General features: G+C 40.8%; 1 protein-coding gene across 1 annotated transcript; it reads right to left on the reverse strand.

Moving 5' to 3' along the window:
- Window positions 1–2,203: 2,203 nt before the first annotated feature.
- fbp1a (fructose-1,6-bisphosphatase 1a) lies at window positions 2,204–16,044 on the reverse strand. Its single transcript, XM_060907204.1, has 7 exons — window positions 15,770–16,044; window positions 9,749–9,911; window positions 9,054–9,146; window positions 8,770–8,910; window positions 8,479–8,616; window positions 5,328–5,447; window positions 2,204–2,840 (listed from the first exon to the last, which is right to left on the reverse strand). The coding sequence occupies exons 1-7, from the start codon at window positions 15,937–15,939 to the stop codon at window positions 2,652–2,654; spliced, it is 1,014 nt and encodes a 337-aa protein (XP_060763187.1). The 5' UTR covers window positions 15,940–16,044; the 3' UTR covers window positions 2,204–2,651.
- Window positions 16,045–19,600: the final 3,556 nt, after the last annotated feature.

Consider the following 19,600-nt stretch of genomic DNA (forward strand, 5'->3'; position numbering starts at 1 on the left):
GAATAATTTTATAGTTTTATAAAGAATATATATTGGTGGATTACAGTATAACTTTCATTCATTTATTCATCCTCGTTTTGATTTGATTTTTAGAGCAATATTCATAAATGTCAGAAGGCTTCATTTCATTTTGACCTTTCCAGAAAAGGTTGTGTGTGCAGACAGCGCGGTCAAGCTCCACTCTCAAATTTGTACATGACACTCAAGGATCTTGCTGTAATCTGCTGACATGAGCCGTTTTGCAAATCGTTTGGCTGTAAAGCAGCATGTGCACACTGCAAAAAATAAAAATCTTAGGAAGTTTGTCTATTTTCAAGTCAAAACATCTAGCCACCCTTATTATAAGACGTAATTGCCCAACAAGCAAAACCTCATTTAGCTAGAAAGGCTAGTTTTTAGACAGTCCATCTTGAAAATCTTGTATAGACAAAATGTCTTGAAAAAGTCTTATTTGGAGCACCTTTGAAAATAAAACAAGTTTTTTTTTTTTAAACAAGTAAGTACATTTTGGACATTTGTCAAATGCGGTTCATCTTGTCTCATCTCATCTCATTATCTCTAGCTGCTTTATCCTTCTACAGGGTCGCAGGCAAGCTGGAGCCTATCCCAGCTGACTACGGGCGAAAGGTGGGGTACACCCTGGACAAGTCGCCAGGTCATCACAGGGCTGACACATAGACACAGACAACCATTCACACTCACATTCACACCTACGCTCAATTTAGAGTCACCAGTTAACCTAACCTGCATGTCTTTGGACTGTGGGGGAAACCGGAGCACCCGGAGGAAACCCACGCGGACACGGGGAGAACATGTAAACTCCGCACAGAAAGGCCCTCGCCGGCCACGGGGCTCGAACCCAGGACCTTCTTGCTGTGAGGCGACAGCACTAACCACTACACCACCGTGCCGCCCCGGTTCATCTTGTTTCAAGAAAGAAAAAAAAAGTATGCTTGTTTTGGGAATAAATGAACTTTACTGAAATCTTCAAATCTTTCATTACAATTCAACTCCACCTTACATATCCTAAGTTTACTGCGACTGTTTTCTCAGTCATTCAGAGTGAGCTCCTTCTAGATGCTGTACATACTCTAGACCAGACAAGTGCCTTCAAAAAGGCTATGAGTGAGTGGAGGGCGTTTTAGTGAGGTCTTTTTGGAATGCTGTGAGTTAAAGTTCAGTGGGTTTTTTTTTGTTTGTTTGGTTGGTTTTTTTTGTGCCTGATCTTCTAAACCCCTCGTACACATGAATAGTCAGTGCCCCCAAAATGCACTGTTGCTTTGGCGTTGTGTAAGCACTGTAAGTCAAAATGCGTAGACTTTTTTTTTGTGCCTGATCTTGTAAACCCCTCGTACACTGCACTGTTGCTTTGGCGTTGTGTAAGCACTGTAAGTCAAAATGTGTAGACTTTTTTTTTTTTTTGTGCCTGATCTTGTAAACCCCTCGTACACTGCACTGTTGCTTTGGCGTTGTGTAAGCACTGTAAGTCAAAATGCGTAGACTTTTTTTTTTTTGGTGCCTGAGGTCCTGGGTAAGTGGAATCTTAAGAGATGCTTTAATGTTTGAATGTTGAAATGGGAAAAAAAATAAACTTGTTGCAATGCTACACGTGTCGTCAACTTGATTCAAGATAGTCTCTGGTCTCATATCTAGAGTATTTTACTAATTACAGGTCACAAAAGGAGAATCTTTTAAGCTAGCAATGCTTAGTTGTAGAATTTAACAATCCTAATATTAGTATATTTATCTTAAATTCAGTTTTTACTGCTAAGACTTTGTCATGAATTTAAGTGAAATACCCTTAAAATGAAATAAATAAAAATGACTTGAATGGCTAAATGTAAGAAGTACGATCTTGTTATAAGAACTATTTTGATTATTTTGAGTTAATCAGATCTCGCATAATAAGTTCCCCAATCTTATTTTGGAATTATTTCATCTAAAAACAGGTTAGATTTTTCATCTTTCTTTAAGAAATCTTACCAAGTCAAATGTGACTAGTTCCATTGGCAGATTTTTTTTTCACCTGATTCAAGCAAATATGCTTTGTTTTAATCTTTTATTTCTTATTTTTGAAAGGCCATTTTTTGCAGTGCATGTGTGTCCATTCTTCTCTATACTCACTATTCCTCCGATTTCCTGATACACACAAACTCATTATGGCCTAAAAACCCTAAACACAATGTAACAAACTATAGTCAGCTTTTTTGGCACAGCTGAATTTATTATTTTCCTTCACAATAATAAACAGGTACAGAAAAGGCACTTCATTCTTATTGCATAGATATAAAACACAATCGAAGGAACTGTTCAGACTTCTTGTTCTGATTTCGATCAGTAACATATTCTAAAAAACATTCACAAATTTGTGAGTATCGTACAAAATGAGTCTTCGTGTAAACGTTTTCCAGTGAATGCAAATGGGACAATGTTACTTCTTGGAGTATTCATATATCTGTTATGTTCAAGTGTAGATTTTTGGTTCCCAACAAGCAGAATTTATGGAATATGAGTGTGATAATTGGTAAGGATGTGATAAACTTCTGTGTTTATTATTATTTTTTTAATTAATAGATTAAATTATAATTCAGATAAGAATGATTGGAATTTGATGTTTGGTCTCTTAGTAGGCTTTTAGTTTCATGAGTTGGTCATTTGTGATGTTTCTGGTAGATGGAGATGTATTCTTGAACATCATCTGAGGATCCCAGGATCACCGGGGACCTCTGATGGATGCTCTCAGGCTGGATGTCCAGGATGTTCATATCCCCTGTGGTGGCCATTCCACCAGCCTGCTCCATGATGAAGGCCATGGGGTTGCTCTCATACAAGAGTCGGAGCTACAGCAAAGAAAATCAAACTCTTCTTATAGTAAAAGTTTTTTTTTTAAATAAAAGTTATAGAAATAGAATTATTATAACATTATATGACGTTGGAAGATTCTCAGAGAGCTCACTGAAAGTATAACTTAATATTATTCTATCCACATTCAGTGGATATGGGCAATCGCACGCTCTGATTCGCTACTCTACTACTAGGATATCAGCTCATATACCATGAGTAGAGAAAAACAAAATGGCTGAGCGTGTTGCTGAACCAACCGAGGAAGAAATAAAGACTCTACTTGAAAACAAAACCCAAAAAATACAAAAAAGCAACAAAATATGGAATAAAAGTATTTGATGGTAAGAATGTAGCTTTTATATTTTTCAAGAATTATTAGTGTGCTTGCTCAAGCACACAGCAGCCGAAGGGCAAAGGCAAGCACACTATTGTTCTTCTTAAGTTTACTTATTCTGCCTTATTCCGACACATTTTTTGGATCCATTCCTCCTCCTAGGGCGTTCGAGATAGAGACACTGTTCCAACTCTGAGACATCTGGCCCGAAGTGGTGTAGTGTGCTTGTATACAGCTTTTGGATCAACATGCCCGTTCTCTTGTTCTTGTCGTTTTTCTTTTGGTTTTGTCCCATAGAGAATGAATAGGGCTCATGAATCGAATCGTCCTACTCGAACACGCTCCATCGCAGATGCACCAAACCTCATGTGATACTTCAGGCCGACTCCCCCGACACATACATGCAATCGGTTCTGACCCACACTCATATTTTCCCTTTCTTTTTGCTCATCCCTTTTTCCTCCACAGGCTTGCACTGATTTTTGGCCCCATTGAAAATGAATGGTGTTTCAGGAGAAAAACTTTCTCTCCATCAATTTTTTTAACCAAGTGACCAAACTTCAAGAAACTTCACTTGATGCCTCAGGCCAAGTCCCCGCACAGATCCATCCCCTCATCTGAGACCTGCACTCGTCTTTTCCTTGGTTTTCACGCATCTCTTTTTACCTCCATAGGCTTCCATTGATTTTTGGCCCCATTCAAATGAATGGAGTTTTGCTCAGTAACACTTCACCACACATCCACCAAACTTCATACGGCACCTCAGGCCAAATCACCATCACACGCATGATATCGGTTCTGACCCGCACTCGTCTTTGTCTTGCCTTTCATCCGTCCATTTTTTCTCCATTTTGCCGCTAATCAATGGAAGCTTGACTGAGTCATTCCTCCCTTCCCCCATAGGTGATGATGCATTTGGCAAGGATCTGCTCATTTGAGACTTTGACAGCAAATCAACTTCAACTAAATGGCCACTTTATTAGGAATACTTACACGCACACACAATAGCAATTAGCATATAAGCATTCACGTGTTACCATGCTAGCTGTTAGCATGCTACCCATTACGATATCATGGCTGCTGTTAGCTCACGAGTTGTTAGCATGTTCACCATTAGCATGTTATCATGAGAGCTGTTAACATGTTAGGATTAGCATGGTAGCATGCAGAGTTCGCATGTTTGCTGTTAGCGAGTTCGCCTGAGCATGTTAGCATGCTAACTGTTTGCATGTTAGCTGTTAGCATGTCACCCTCAGCGTGTTAGCATGCTAAACATTAACATACTATCCATTAGCATGTTAGCCTGTTAGCTGTTCGCATGATAGCTGTCAGCATATTAGCCTTAATGTGTTAGAATTTTAACAAATAGCATGTTAATCATTAGCATGTTAGAATGCTAGCTGTTAGCATGTTATCTATTAGCATGTTATCTATTAGCATGTTAGCATTAACATGTTAACATGCTAGCTTTTAGCATGAATAGTAAGCTGTTAGCATGTTAGTATGTTAACTGTTAGCATGCTAGTTGTTAGCATGTTGGCATGCTAGTTTTTAGCATGCTAGCATGATAGCTGTTCTGCTACAGCTCAGCAAGCACACTTTGCATTTTCTCTGCGGAAATGCAGTCTAGTTATTATTATAATTATTATTATTATACATTTTTCACAAATTGCTACTGTTATTTCGCTGGTTTGTTTACATTCTAACCGGAAATGATTCTGTCGGATATTTTGTACAAAATTTTTATGAATCGAATTTGCAAAAAATAAAAATGCTCTGTTACGCGTCTCGTTGGCTATCAGCTCATGTACGACTCGAGTTTGTGGAATAACTGTTAAATAATTTTCTGATTAAAACAACCCCATTAAGGATAAAACGTATCCAGACAAATCAGACTTTTCTGCCTGTGGAGTCATCTGACCAAGAACTAGACTTTACTTCAGGTATTTCGCAAGCAAATCTTGTATCAGTGGCCATTGTTGATTTTATTCCCGAGTCCTGTTGATGCAACTCGAAGGCAAAATTCTGTGGACTTTACGGGGTGTGACATTCTTACAATAAAAGTAGAGTAAAAGCATAATAATGATTGGAAACCTTTGCACCTTGATGAAGAATTAAAAAACAGTATGTCATCTTTCTTTCACTATACCTTTCCTTTAGGACTCTTCACATTTCCTGGGTAGAGGAAAATGCCTCCATAAACAAGGGTCCGATGCACATCTGCTACCATGGAGCCCACATAGCGTGCACTATAGGGTGCACTGCCATCCTGCAAAAATACATCATCACACTAGTCAGTCACCTACAGAGAAAAAAAACTGACTTTACAGTAATATATCTGAGAAAACACAAAGCATCAACCTCTTGATCAAATCTTGCGATACAAAACTGGGTGGCGGCACGGTGGTGTAGTGGTTAGCGCTGTCGCCTCACAGCAAGAAGGTCCGGGTTCGAGCCCCGTGGCCGGCGAGGGGCCTTTCTGTGTGGAGTTTGCATGTTCTCCCCGTGTCCACGTGGGTTTCCTCCGGGTGCTCCGGTTTCCCCCACAGTCCAAAGACATGCAGGTTAGGTTAACTGGTGACTCTAAATTGACCGTAGGTGTGAATGTGAGTGTGAATGGTTGTCTGTGTCTATGTGTCAGCCCTGTGATGACCTGGCGACTTGTCCAGGGTGTACCCCGCCTTTCGCCCGTAGTCAGCTGGGATAGGCTCCAGCTTGCCTGCGACCCTGTAGAACAGGATAAAGCGGCTACAGATAATGAGATGAGATGAGACAAAACTGGGTCTCAGTGTAATGAAGGCAAAATAACGCCATGTGTATTTCAGGATGGGTGGCACGGTGGTGTAGTGGTTAGCACCATCACCTCACAGCAAGAAGGTCCTAGGTTCGAGCCCAGTGGCCAGCGAGGGCCTTTCTGTGTGGAGTTTGCATGTTCTCCTCGTGTCTGCGTGGGTTTCCTCCGGGTGCTCCGGTTTCCCCCACAGTCCAAAGACATGCAGGTTAGGTTAACTGGTGACTCTAAATTGAGCGTAGGTGTGAATGTGAGTGTGAATGGTTGTCTGTGTCTATGTGTCAGCCCTGTGATGACCTGGCGACTTGTCCAGGGTGTACCCCGCCTTTCGCCCATAGTCAGCTGGGATAGGCTGCAGGTTGCCTGCAACCCTGTAGAACAGGATAAAGTGGCTACAGATAATGGATGGATGGATTTCAGGATACTGACAAGATTCCAATATTTGCGATGAGTAATAAGTTAAATGGTTCGACATTAACACTTTCAGGAAGTGAAATGTATCCACGTTACACTGCTGAAATAGTACAAGCTTTGGGTTAGTGGTGCAATTTAAATGATGAAACAACCTTTATCAAACATGTCGTTGTTGGTTTACTGGTACAATGGCTTCGAGAGAGCTGTTAGCTGAGCAGACGACATAACTTTGCAGCTTTGTCATGAGAATACGTTTGAACTACTCATCTCATTATCTCTAGCTGCTTTATCCTTCTACAGGGTCACAGGCAAGCTGGAGCCTATCCCAGCTGACTACAGGCGAAAGGCGGGGTACACCCTGGACAAGTCGCCAGGTCATCACAGGGCTGATACATAGACACAGACAACCATTCACACTCACATTCACACCTACGGTCAATTTAGAGTCACCAGTTAACCTAACCTGCATGTCTTTGGACTGTGGGGGAAACCGGAGCACCCGGAGGAAACCCATGCGGACACGGGGAGAACATGCAAACTCCACACAGAAAGGCCCTCGCCGGCCACGGGGCTCGAACCCGGACCTTCTTGCTGTGAGGCGACAGCGGTAACCACTACACCACCGTGCCGCCCCCGTTTGAACTACTGCCAAAGAAAACTGTATTTTAACACCACCTCATTAAGTGTGTGGTGTAGCATTACTTAGATCACAATTAATATTGCATTGCATTTTGCAAGAGCAGTCTTGCTGATAGATTAGTGTAAAGAGGTTTGAAAGGTTCATATTTGGGGCATTGAACTTGTTTGGGCTGCTTTTTAAAGCAGGCATGGCAACCGCATCAAACTGAAACAACGAAAGACGGAAGTATCAGTGATGAAAGAGGCACAAATGCCAAAAAAAAAGAGATGTGGGTGAGTTGTGTTGCTTTATTTTGCAAAACAAATAAGGGATACAAAATGGAGAAAGACCATCATTGAATTTTCTGTCAAATGTGTTTGTGCTGCTGCTTCTACTACTGGAGAAACCAAGCTGCTGCTCTGTGCAGTGACCATATAATATTCACAGTGCTGTCCATAATTATTGGCACCCCTTGTAAAGATGAGTAAAAAGAGTTAGAAAAAAATCCACCTTTTTGGTGAAGTCGCTCCATCTCACACTGAAAATGTGAAAAATCGAACCTTTAATTGAAATAAATTTATTCAGAGAAAAGCAAATCCCTCATCAAGAAATATTTTCCACAAAAACACATGTGCCACTATTATTGGCACCCCTGCAGTTCATACTTTGTACAACCTCAGTTTGCCAGTAAAACAGGCAAGAAGAGATTTTTTAAAAATATTTTTTTAAACATGATTATGAATGTGGGCGGCACGGTGGTGTAGTGGTTAGCGCTGTCGCCTCACAGCAAGAAGGTCTGGGTTCGAGCCCCGTGGCCGGCGAGGGCCTTTCTGTGCGGAGTTTGCATGTTCTCTCCGTGTCCGCGTGGGTTTCCTCCGGGTGCTCCGGTTTCCCCCACAGTCCAAAGACATGCAGGTTAGGTTCACTGGTGACTCTAAATTGACCGTAGGTGTGAATGCGAGTGTGAATGGTTGTCTGTGTCTATGTGTCAGCCCTGTGATGACTTGGCGACTTGTCCAGGGTGTACCCCGCCTTTCGCCCGTAGTCAGTTGGGATAGGCTCCAGCTTGCCTGCGACCCTGTAGAACAGGATAAAGCGGCTACAGATGATGAGATGAGATTATGAATGTATGGAAAACTATGTTTCATTAAAAAAAAAAAACACGCACACAGAGAAAAAGACTTAGCCTAAATCAAACAACATTCAATTTCAAATTAAACATTCAGGTTAAATAGTCGTAGACTATAAAGTAGCTGATGGCTTTTTTTGTGTGTGTTTCTTCATTTTCCTTTTAACTAATCTTTACAAGGCATGCCAATAATCGTAGAGGGCACTGTAGACGAATCATAGACAAGGGAAGGACTACTAGCACAAGACATAGTGTTTAGGAGTTCAGTTTGAATGCTCACACACACTGCAAGCAAACCATGTGTTTATATGTTGGTTAAAGGTCTGTGCCCAGGTGCAGGGCTGTACCTCTGGGAACTTCTTCTTCTGCAGGTACTCAGTAACCGCAGGGTCAAAATACTTAGCATAGCCCTCGTTGAGACTGTAAATGTTCCCCTTTTTTTTTATTTTCACATCCCGGTCTACTAGAATGAACTCCCCAATTGCCTGCCAAAGAGAAAGAGATAAATATGCTTGCACAAGGTCATTCCACATGTAAATAGACTTTGTATTTCCTTCCAAAATTTTTGTTCAAACACGAACAGCTCTTAACTATCAAGTATAAATTCAAGAGCCTTTTTTTTTTTTTTTTTTACTCACGGGATCCAGCATGAAGCAGTTGACACCTTGGCCGGTTGAGAGCACTATCATGGTGGCACTGCCGTACAGAGCATACCCAGCAGCCACTATGTTTCTGCCAGGCTGTAAGGCATCCTTCTCACTTGGCTCATCATCTGTGCACTTGGGAAAGACAAATGTGTGAGAGCCAGGATGTTAGTGGATACATTTATGGCAGGACTTCATGGCAACATGCCTGTCTAGTAGAGTATCATATAATACAACTAAAAGTAGTTGCAAACCTATTGCATGGACTCAAAATATACCTTTTTATAAACAGAGAAGATGGTCCCGATGGAAACCAGGCAGTCAATGTTGGAGGATCCATCCAAAGGATCGAAGCAGACCACATATTTACCCTTTGGAAACAACATATGAACATATTTCAGTCAATACTTAGGCTTGAGCGATGAAAAATACCATGAACACCAGGTATTTAACAGTTATTCCATGAAATCGAGTCGTACATGAGCTGATAGCCAACGAGGTGTATAGCCTATAAACCATGTACGACAAGATTGAGTGGAATAACTGTTTTATTCTATCCACATTCACTGGATTTTTATTTTCATTATTTTGCAAATTCGATAAATAAAAAACTTTATACAAAACGTCCGACAAAATCATTTCCGCTTAGAATGTAAACAAACCGGCAAAATGACAGTAGCAATTTGTGAAAAATGCTTCAGTAATAATTCTTGAAAAATAAAAAAGATGCTTTCTTACTATCAAATATTTTCATTCCGTATTTTGTTGCTATTTTTTGGGGTTTTGTTTTCAAGTAGAATTTTTATTTCGTCCTCGGCTGGTTCAGCAAAATGCTCTGCCATTTTGTTTCCCTCTACTCACGGTATATGAGCTGATATCCTAGTCGTAGAGTAGCCAATCAGAGCACGCGATTGCTCATATCCAGTGAATGTGGACAGAATAACTTCTATTTCCCTTGTTCTCCTGCTCCTACCCTGTTTTCCGGCTCCACTATGAAGGCGTTGTCGTTCTCCTCAGAGACCAGCACACAGGAAGTGAAAGAGGATTTGATCATGTTAATGACCAGGTCATTGGATAGGACATCCAGCTTCTTCACCTGGTCCCCTGTCACGTTTGTACTGCCAGCAATGCCATACCTATGCAATAAAATGAGCAAGTTTTTAATATACGTTTTGGTGATTTATGCTAATTTGACTGTACTAGTTATCTAACACATATTATTTGATAAAATAATAGAAAGTAAAAAAATTATTTGGACAGAAATATACTGATTCTGATGACAGTCACTTGTACTTATACTCTGTGAAATATTATGTTATGACTTTTGCTACTTGATGCAAACAAGAGCAGTATTACATTTACAAGTTATTGCTATATTCCGTTCAATTTCCTCACCACTGCAAAGAAATATTACACTCTCTTCCAGAGGAACATACGTGCCCACAGCCTGAAACCCATCTGACTGGTTTTATTCTACTCTTGAGAGATCTCACAGGCTTGCATTCATCAGTAAAGTTGCTAATTTCACCAGGCTAACTTACACACAGGATATTTACCCAAGTGCTCTTTTGAAACCCATCCTTATGCAAGTAAAACTGTGTAATTCAGATTTTAAAATCTTAACATCCTGAAATACTGCACTGTATCCTCACAGCTTGTGCAACTACTGCCAGATTATATGATACAGTACTTAAAATATAGTTATATTTGCACGTTCGTGGTTCATATACATTTTATTCTGGGGTTTTGGGGTTTTTTTTTACCCTTTTATTATTTGTGTTAATGGAGCAACAGCCAAGACAAATTCCTTGTAAGTGAAATTTTACTTGGTAAATAAAATTCTATCTGATTCTGATGTTAATAAAGTTAATAAAGTATTGTGACACCCTAGGGACGAGGTGTCACAATATCCAGTGCCATGATAAGGAAGTCTGAAATGTTTATACAGTAATATAATGCTATACCAGTACAAAAATGGCATGAAAGCAAACTACAGGGGGTGGCACAGTGGTGTCGTGGTTAACACTGTCACCTCACAGCAAGAAGGTTCTGGGTTCGAGCCCCGTGGCCGACGGGGGCCTTTCTGTGTGGAGTTTGCATGTTCTCCCCGTGTCTGTGTGGTTTTCCTCTGGGTGCTCCGGTTTTCTCCACAGTCCAAAGACATGCAGGTTAGGCTAATTGGTGGCTCTAAATTGACCGTAGGTGTGAATGTGAGTGTGAATGGTTGTTTGTCTCTATATGTCAGCCCTGCGATGACCTGGTGACTTGTCCAGGATGTACCCCGCCACTCGCCCATAGTCAGCTGAGAAAGGCTCCAGCTTGCCCGTGACCCTGCACAGGATAAGCAATTACGGATAATAGATGGATGGAAAATATTAATGTTAGATTTGATCTAGTCTAACACATTAATGTTGGGGACTAGATTTTCTATCGATCTATATCTTGAGTCTAGCTCTATCAGTCCTAACTTTTTGACTGAATTTGTTTAGTCTTACAACTTCTAGATTTACTTACATTCTGGCAAACAGAGATGCTATGTTCAGCGAGCCCCTTGCTACTTTAACCAATTCTTTTCTCTTTCATGCATGTGTAGGCATCGCTGCTTTTTAGACTTGCGTTGACCTTGCTTCACTGACTCGTTATTTTAATACCAACCCCATTTCCAGAAAAGTTGGGATATTTTCCAAAATGCAATAAAAACTAAAATCTGTGATTTGTTAATTCATGTGAAACGTTATTTAACTGACAAAAGTACAAAGAAAACATCTTCAAATAGTTTTACCGAGCAACTTAATTCTATTTTGTAAATATAAACGAAGTTAGAATTTGATGCCTGCAACACACTCAAAAAAAAAGTTGGGACAGAGGCATTATTACATTATTACCATTGTATTACATCACCTTTTCTTTAATAACACTTTAATCATATGGGCTCTGAGGATACTAATAGTTGCAATTTTGCAATTGGAATTTTTGTCCATTGTTGTCTGATGCAAGACTTCACCTGCTCAACAGTCTGTGGTCGCCATTGTCTGATTCTCCTCTTCATGATGTGCCATACATTCTCAACAGGAGACAGATCTGGACTGGCAGCAGGCCAGTTAAGCACACGCACTCTGTGTCTTTGAAACCACTGTTGTAGTCCATGCAGAATGAGGCCTGGCATTGTCCTGCTCAAATAAGCATGGCCTTCCTGGAAAGAGACATCGCCTTGACGACTATGTCTCTCTAAAATCCCAATATATGCCTCCGCTTCACACACATGCAACTCACCCATGCCGTGGGCACTGATGCTCCCATACCATCACAGATGCTGGCTTTTGCACCTTTCTCTGATAACAAACTGGATGGTCATGTTCACCTTTGACACTGAGAACTCAATGTCCGGTTTTCTTGAAAACAAGCTAAAATGTGGACTTATCTGACCACAGCACACATTTGCATTGTCTTCCGGTTCATCTGAGATGAGTTTGGTCCCAGAGAAATCAGCAACGTTTCTGTATAGAATTGATCAATGGCTTCCTCCTTGCGTAATACAGTTTCAGGTTGCATTTCTGGATGCAGCTGTGTTAAATGACAAAGTTTTTCCAAGCCCATATGGCTATATTTGTCATATACTGTATTTGCATGATGGTTTCTCAGACAGTGCCACCTGAGGGCTCAAAAGTCACGCACATTCAACAGTGGTTTCTGACCTTGCCCTTTATGCAATGAGATGTCTCCGAATTCCCTGGATCTTTTCACAATATTATGTCCTGTAGATGATGATCCACTGTGGCGACCCTTAAAGGGAGAAAAAGATGTACTGTAGATTTTGAAAAACCTAAAATCTTGGATTGAGAAATGTTCTTTTTGAATTGACTAACAATTCTCTCATAAATTTTGGTAAAAAGGAGTGAGAAACGACCCATCCTTGCTTGCAGAGGCTGAGCCGTTGGTGCTGCTCCTTTTATACCCAATTATGATGGTAATTAACCTGGTTATTGTGGAATCTTCCAAAATGTTGTTACTGGAATATTCTATAAACTTTTCAGTCTTATTTTGCCTCTGACCCAAGTTTTTCTGTCTTCTTATTCTTTTGGCTGCTCCCGATTAGCGGTCGCCACAGCGGATCTTTAGTCTCCATTGCTCCCTGTCTTCCGCATCCTTCTCTACCACACCTGCCACTTTCATGTCCTCTCTCACCACATCCATGTATCTCCTCTTTGGCCTTCCTCATTTTCATGTGCCTGGCAGCTCCATCCTCAACATTCTCCTTCCAACATGCTCTGCATCTCTTCTCAGGATGTGCCCGTACCATCTCAGTCTCATCTCTCTTAGCTTAATTCCCAAGCTCTCCACATGTGCTGTCCCTCTGATGTGCTCGTTCCTTATCCTGTCCAACCTCCCATCGCAAACCTTAACATCCTCAACTCCGCCACCTCCAACTTTGCCTCCTGTCTCTTCGTTAAGGGTCCGGTCTCCAATCCAGACATCACAGCTGGTCTCACTACTGTCTTATACATCTTACCTTTCACTTTTGCTGGGACTTTCCGATCACAAATGACTCCCGAAATCCTTCTCCAACTGCTCCACCCTGCCTGCACTCTCTTTCTCACCTCACTATCGCAGCCCCCATTTTCCTGCACAGTTGACCCCAGGTGCTTGCCAAGTTTTTCTGAGTGTTTTGCAGGCATCAAATTCTAACTTCATTTATATTTACAGTGGTGCTTGAAAGTTTGTGAACCCTTTAGAATTTTCTATATTTCTGCATAAATATGACCTAAAACATCATCAGATTTTCACACAAGTCCTAAAAGTAGATAAAGAGAACCCAGTTAAACAAATGAGACAAAAATATTATACTTGGTCATTTATTTATTGAGGGAAATGATCCAATATGACGTATCTGTGAGTGGCAAAAGTATGTGAACCTCTAGGATTAGCAGTTAATTTGAAGGTGAAATTAGAGTCAGGTGTTTTCAATTAATGGGATGACAATCAGGTGTGAGTGGGCACCCTGTTTTATTTAAAGAACAGGGATCTATCAAAGTCTGATCTTCACAACACATGTTTGTCGAAGTGTATCATGGCACAAACAAAGGAGATTTCTGAGGACCTCAGAAAAAGCATTGTTGATGCTCATCAGGCTGGAAAAGGTTACAAAACCATCTCTAAAGAGTTTGGACTCCACCAATCCACAGTCAGACAGATTGTGTACAAATAGAGGAAATTCAAGACCATTGTTACCCTCCCCAGGAGTGGTCGACCAACAAAGATCACTCCAAGAGCAAGGCATGTAATAATCGGTGAGGTCACAAAGGACCACAGGGTAATGACCAATTTATGCTGACAACCCAGTCCTCGCAGATGGCGTCGCAGATGGCGTCTGCGAAGCCCCCCCCTTCGCAGACGCTCTGCGCGCACCTCCCAAAAATTGTGACCACCACAGACAGCCTCGCAGACAGCGTCGCAGACAAGAGGTCTCTGATTGGTCCACTCTACATCCGCTGTACACACACTTCCACTTCCCTACTTTCCCAGTTTGTTTTGTTTTCACGACCGCCATTTTTAAAAACACGAGTGAAGATGGAGCAGCATGAAGAGCGGTTGATCGAGGAAGTGAGGAAGTACGTACATCTATACAACTCCAGTTCTAGTCATTATAAGTAACCGGAGGATAAACACTCCACTAACCACACCCACCAACTACTCCTAGCGATTTCGCGACTTCGCGCCCCCTTGCGTTGTGGCGGTGAATAACATCGCGCACGCCTGTTACTCCCCGATCAACAATAAATTACAACTGTCTGCGAAAAGCTATCTGCGAAAGCCTTGTTGCAAGAGCATGCAGAGGCCTTTAACTTCTAAGCAACTGAAGGCTTCTCTCACATGTTAATGTTCATGAGTCCACCATCAGGAGAACACTGAACAACAATGGTGTGCATGGCAGGGTTGCAAGGAGAAAACCACTGCTCTCCAAAAAGAACATTGCTGCTCATCTGCAGTTTGCTAAAGATCATGTGGACAAGCCAGAAGGCTATTGGAAAAATGTTTTGTGGATGGATGTGACCAAAATAGAACTTTCTGGTTTAAATGAGAAGCGTTATGTTTGGAGAAAGGAAAACGCTGCGTTCCAGTATAAGAACCTTATCCCATCTGTGAAACATGGTGGTGGTAGTGTCATGGTTTGGGCCTGTTTTGCTGCATCTGGGCCAGGACGGCTTGCCATCATTGATGGAACAACGAATTCTGAATTATACCAGCGAATTCTAAAGGAAAATGTCAGGACATCTGTCCATGAACTGAATCTCAAGAGAAGGTGGGACATGCAGCAAGACAACGACCCTAAGCACACAAGTCGTTCTACCAAAGAATGGTGAAAGAAGAATAAAGTTAATGTTTTGGAATGGCCAAGTCAAAGTCCTGACCTTAATCCAATCGAAATGTTGTGGAAGGACCTGAAGCGAGCAGTTCATGTGAGGAAACCCACCAACATCCCAGAGTTGAAGCTGTTCTGTACGGAGAAATGGGCTAAAATTCCTCCAAGCCGGTGTGCAGGACTGATCAACAGATACCGCAAACGTTTAGTCGTAGTTATTGCTACACAAGCGGGTCACACCAGATACTGAAAGCAAAGGTTCACATACTTTTGCCACTCACAGATATGGATCATTTTCCTCAATAAATAAATGACCAAGTATAATATTTTTGTCTCATTTGTCTACTCTTTATCTACTTTTAGGACTTGTGTGAAAAGCTGTTAAATAAGTTAAATAAGCAGTTAAATAAAGGTTCACGTGAAATAACAAATCATAGACTTTTGTTTTTTTATTGCATTTTGGAAAATATTGCAACTTTTCTGGAAATGGGGTTAGTATGCAGGTTATATCTGAAGAAAATAACACAACAGTAAAGTGATCAGAAATCTCACACAGTATTGATCAGCTGGATGATCTGTTCAGCCCAAACTGGATTTTTCAACTGGGAAGGTAAAGCAGTTCATGCAACTTACAGGTGAGCGATGCCTGCTTTCCTCACTGCACTGGAGATGGCTTTCACAGCTGTACACAGGGCGTTCAGGAGGGTGGTCAGCTCCCCTGTGGCTTTCACTTTCCTCCCTTCCTCTAACAGAAATCTGGTCAGAGTGATCGCATTGGTATCGAAAGGGCCTCGATCAGACATGTTCTCTGAGGGGAAAAAGACACACGGCAAGGTCTGACAAAAGCAAATAAAAAAAGTAGCACAGCTGTATTCTCACAACTGCTTTTACAACGAACTGCGGAAGTCACCAGGAAAAGGGGCGGTGCAGCTGAATTTAGCCAATCAAAAGTCCAGAAACTCCAGATGTCTGCAAAGGGGGCGTGGATGTGTGCAAAGGAGGCGTGGTTAGGAGCTCTGCTGTTGCAATGCCGTTGTGTCAAAATTCAGTCAGGCATAAAAGATGCCTTCATACTCAAAAAGGAGGAACTGATATGAAGTTTGCTGTCTCATTGATCAAATTAACATGGTCACATTAAACCTACTGACTTGTTGAGACTAAATAATTATTTAAACAATAAAAAGTGATGAAAAAGGGCAATATCTTGTATAATGTCTCATTTATAGCATCTAAAGGTATTACAGTAAAGCATGGGGAACTCAAATGCACTGAATCTCATTAAAAACAACAGGTACAGTAGTTTCATGGGTTTTTTTTTTAATAACCCTATCAGGTGAGGAATATATCAATCCTCTGTTCATAAAACACATGAGTAAGCAGAGCAGCATTGAATATCCTTTAATAATAATAATAATAATAATAATAATAATAATAATAATAATAATAATGGCATGATACCACTCTTTCTTTTCTGACACTGAAACCTTGAGTAGCTGCTGATACTGATACCAATCAGGAAAAAAAGAGGGGAAAAACACCTTTTTTTCACCTGAAACACCTCCTGTAATAAATACAAAGGAAAAATGCATAGCTAAAAACATGATTTAGCCTTTGCAAAACAACATTTTTTTAAAAAAAATTCTGTTTAAACCCCCAATCATTAGTTATATTAGTGACAGTATTCAATTGAATTTGTTCTCTTTTTTCTCTCCAATATCTAATCTGACTGTTTTTTTTTTTTTTTTTGCTGGTATTATCCCCATACCAATCCCAAGTATCAGATTTAGTGCCATCTCTAAATAATAATAATAATAATAATAATAATGGCATGATACCACTTTATCTTTTCTGACACTGAAACCTTGAGTAGCTGCTGATACTGATACCAATCAGGAAAAAAAGAGGGGAAAAACACCTTTTTTTCACCTGAAACACTTCCTGTAATAAATACAAAGGAAAAATACATAGCTAAAAACATGATTTAGCCTTTGCAAACCAACATTAAAAAAAAAAAATTCTGTTTAAACACCTAATCATTAGTTATATTAGTGACAGTATTCGACTGAATTTGTTCTCTTTTTTCTCTCCAATATCTAATCTAACTGGGTTGGGTTTTTTTGCTGGTATTATCCCCATACCAATCCCAAGTATCAGATTTAGTGCCATCTCTAAATAATAATAATAATAATAATAATAATAATAATAATAATACAAGAAGTAACAGTGATCAGAAACCCCTATTTAATGTAAAGTGCATTCAATTAAATAAAAACAATATTATATGTATTTAAGCAACTGAAAATGCTCCTGTGATTTTGGTTATTATTTAGGGTATTATGGTGCAAGTCACTGTAAACTGATTTTTGTAAACCTTCACGTCTTCAGACACTAGATGTCAGCCTTAAGCAAAACTTCTCTGTCCTCAAACCTGTAAAGAAAAACATTTGGTGACAAAAATTTACAGATAATCCAGATCTGGAGAATTACTGCTTGCATAGTTACATCATATTAGCACAAAAGCATAAAATATGAAAATGTGAAATATGAAAAACCATTACAGAGTTTTATCCTTCTTAATCTCATTAAATCAACAGCACAAACAAGTAGCACTGGACATACAGTAGAAATCTGTGTGATCAGGGTACAACACAGGATCTTTTCTCTTTATGGATGATAACGGTTCACCATGAGGTCCAGTGCTCTTAAAATAAGCCTCATTAATCCCTTATGTGAAAGTAGGCACACAGTCATAACTGTAATACAGAAACATTATAATTGTACTATGTCAATTTTTCTACTGCTAGAGAGTAGTTGAAAAAAGGTAATGTGCACAGTAAACAACAAAAAGTATATAAAATGCAAAAGGTAAATATGTGTAGTGTATGGCTTTGGTTTCTAACACCTCAACTGGGTGGCACGGTGGTGTAGTGGTTAGCACTGTCGCCTCACAGCAAGAAGGTTCTGGGTTTGAGCCCAGCGGCCGGCGGAGGCCTTTCTGTGTAGAGTTTGCATGTTCTCCCCGTGTCTGCGTGGGTTTCCTCTGGGTGCTCCGGTTTCCCCCACAGTCCAAAGGCATGCAGGTTAGACTAATTGGTGGCTCTAAATTGGCCCTCACCGGCCACTGGGCTTGAACCCAGGACCTTCTTGCTGTGAGGCGACAGCGCTAACCACTACAGCACCATGCCGCCCTCAGTCACCCATATTGTATTAATATAATATTTATATGTAATTAATATAAAGGGAAATTTAATAACAAAATATAAACTGTAATATTTCAAGTAGATTAATAATTAAAAAAATTCAGCAGTTATTTTTCAGTAAAAGACTTGACCGCCATCCTGCAGTAGTTTTTTCACCACAACCTTGCTGGCTGAAAGTGAACTAATGGTTTGAGTAAATGGACCATTTCATTACTGATGGAAACTTTCAGAAAAAGACAGACTATTTTTGTAAGCAATCAGTTAGGAAGGCTATTAGGATCAGTATTAGAGAGAGACAGGCTGGAACAAAGTTAATGTTTGCCTAGATGTAGAGCTACATGTCTTGTGTCTTGTACAACAGAGAGCTGTGGTTAAAGGGCAATGTCAAGGGCAGTTCCTTTGTTCAGGCAGCATGGCGGTGTAGTCGTTGGCACCGTTGCCTCACAGTAACCAGGGTTCTGGGTTTGAACCTGGTAGTCGACTGGAGCCTTTCTGTGTGGAGTTTGTATGCTCTCCTCATGCCTGTGTGAGTTTCCTCTGGGCGCTCTGGTTTCCTCCCACAGTCCAAAGACATGCGGATTAGGTCAACTGGCAACTCTAAATTACCCATAAGTGTGACTGCAAGTGTGAAGGGCTGTCTGTCTCTCTGTGTTCATCCCATGATAGATTGGTGAGCTGTCCAGGGTGTGTCCGCCTGAAATCAGCTGGGATTGGCTCCAGCTCACCTGTGACCAGTAAAGGATAACCAGTATAGAAAATGGATGGAGGCCAAAGGGGGCATAAAGCCTAACACTTTTTTGTTTAAAAAAAAATTATATGGTATAAACTTTATGGTATGTACAACCCCGATTCCAAAAAAGTTGGGACAAAGTAGCCTAGTAAACTAGACCCACCCGCCTAGCGGCCAAAAATATTTTTGCCTAGCAAATGGGTCTAGCCTCGCACCATATAAACAAAAACACCCCGGGCATCAAATCGTGCCCGCCAATCACAACACAAGGTTTTTGTTTGGATTCTTTGGGCGGGCTTTTACAGGAGTGACGACAAAGCTGCGCGACGCTGGAGAAAGCACAACAGGAAAGATGGCTACGGCTAGTGAACAGCGCGCATTTGACTCCACTTTGGAATCAGTTTTAGAAGAATTAGACTTGGAGTTTTCGTTGAAACATGAGCAGGAAGAGGCTGTCCGCTCATTCCTTTTCAAGAAGGACGTTTTCGCTGTTTTGCCGACCGGCTATGGCAAAAGTCTGATCTACCAGCTGGC

This window comes from Neoarius graeffei, chromosome 24 (assembly GCF_027579695.1).
Source record: "Neoarius graeffei isolate fNeoGra1 chromosome 24, fNeoGra1.pri, whole genome shotgun sequence".
NCBI classification, from domain to species: Eukaryota; Metazoa; Chordata; class Actinopteri; order Siluriformes; family Ariidae; genus Neoarius; species Neoarius graeffei.

What these genes read in the sequence shown, in the direction of transcription:
- fbp1a (XM_060907204.1), bottom strand. Translation starts at nt 15,939, where the DNA reads ATGTCTGATCGAGGCCCTTTCGATACCAATGCGATCACTCTGACCAGA. An exon ending in TAGTGGAGCCGGAAAACAGG is followed by an intron (nt 9,147 to 9,748) that starts GTAGGAGCAGGA and finishes TTGTTTCCAAAG; the next exon opens with GGTAAATATGTGGTCTGCTT. An exon ending in AGAAGAAGAAGTTCCCAGAG is followed by an intron (nt 5,448 to 8,478) that starts GTACAGCCCTGC and finishes GTATTTTTGCAG; the next exon opens with GATGGCAGTGCACCCTATAG.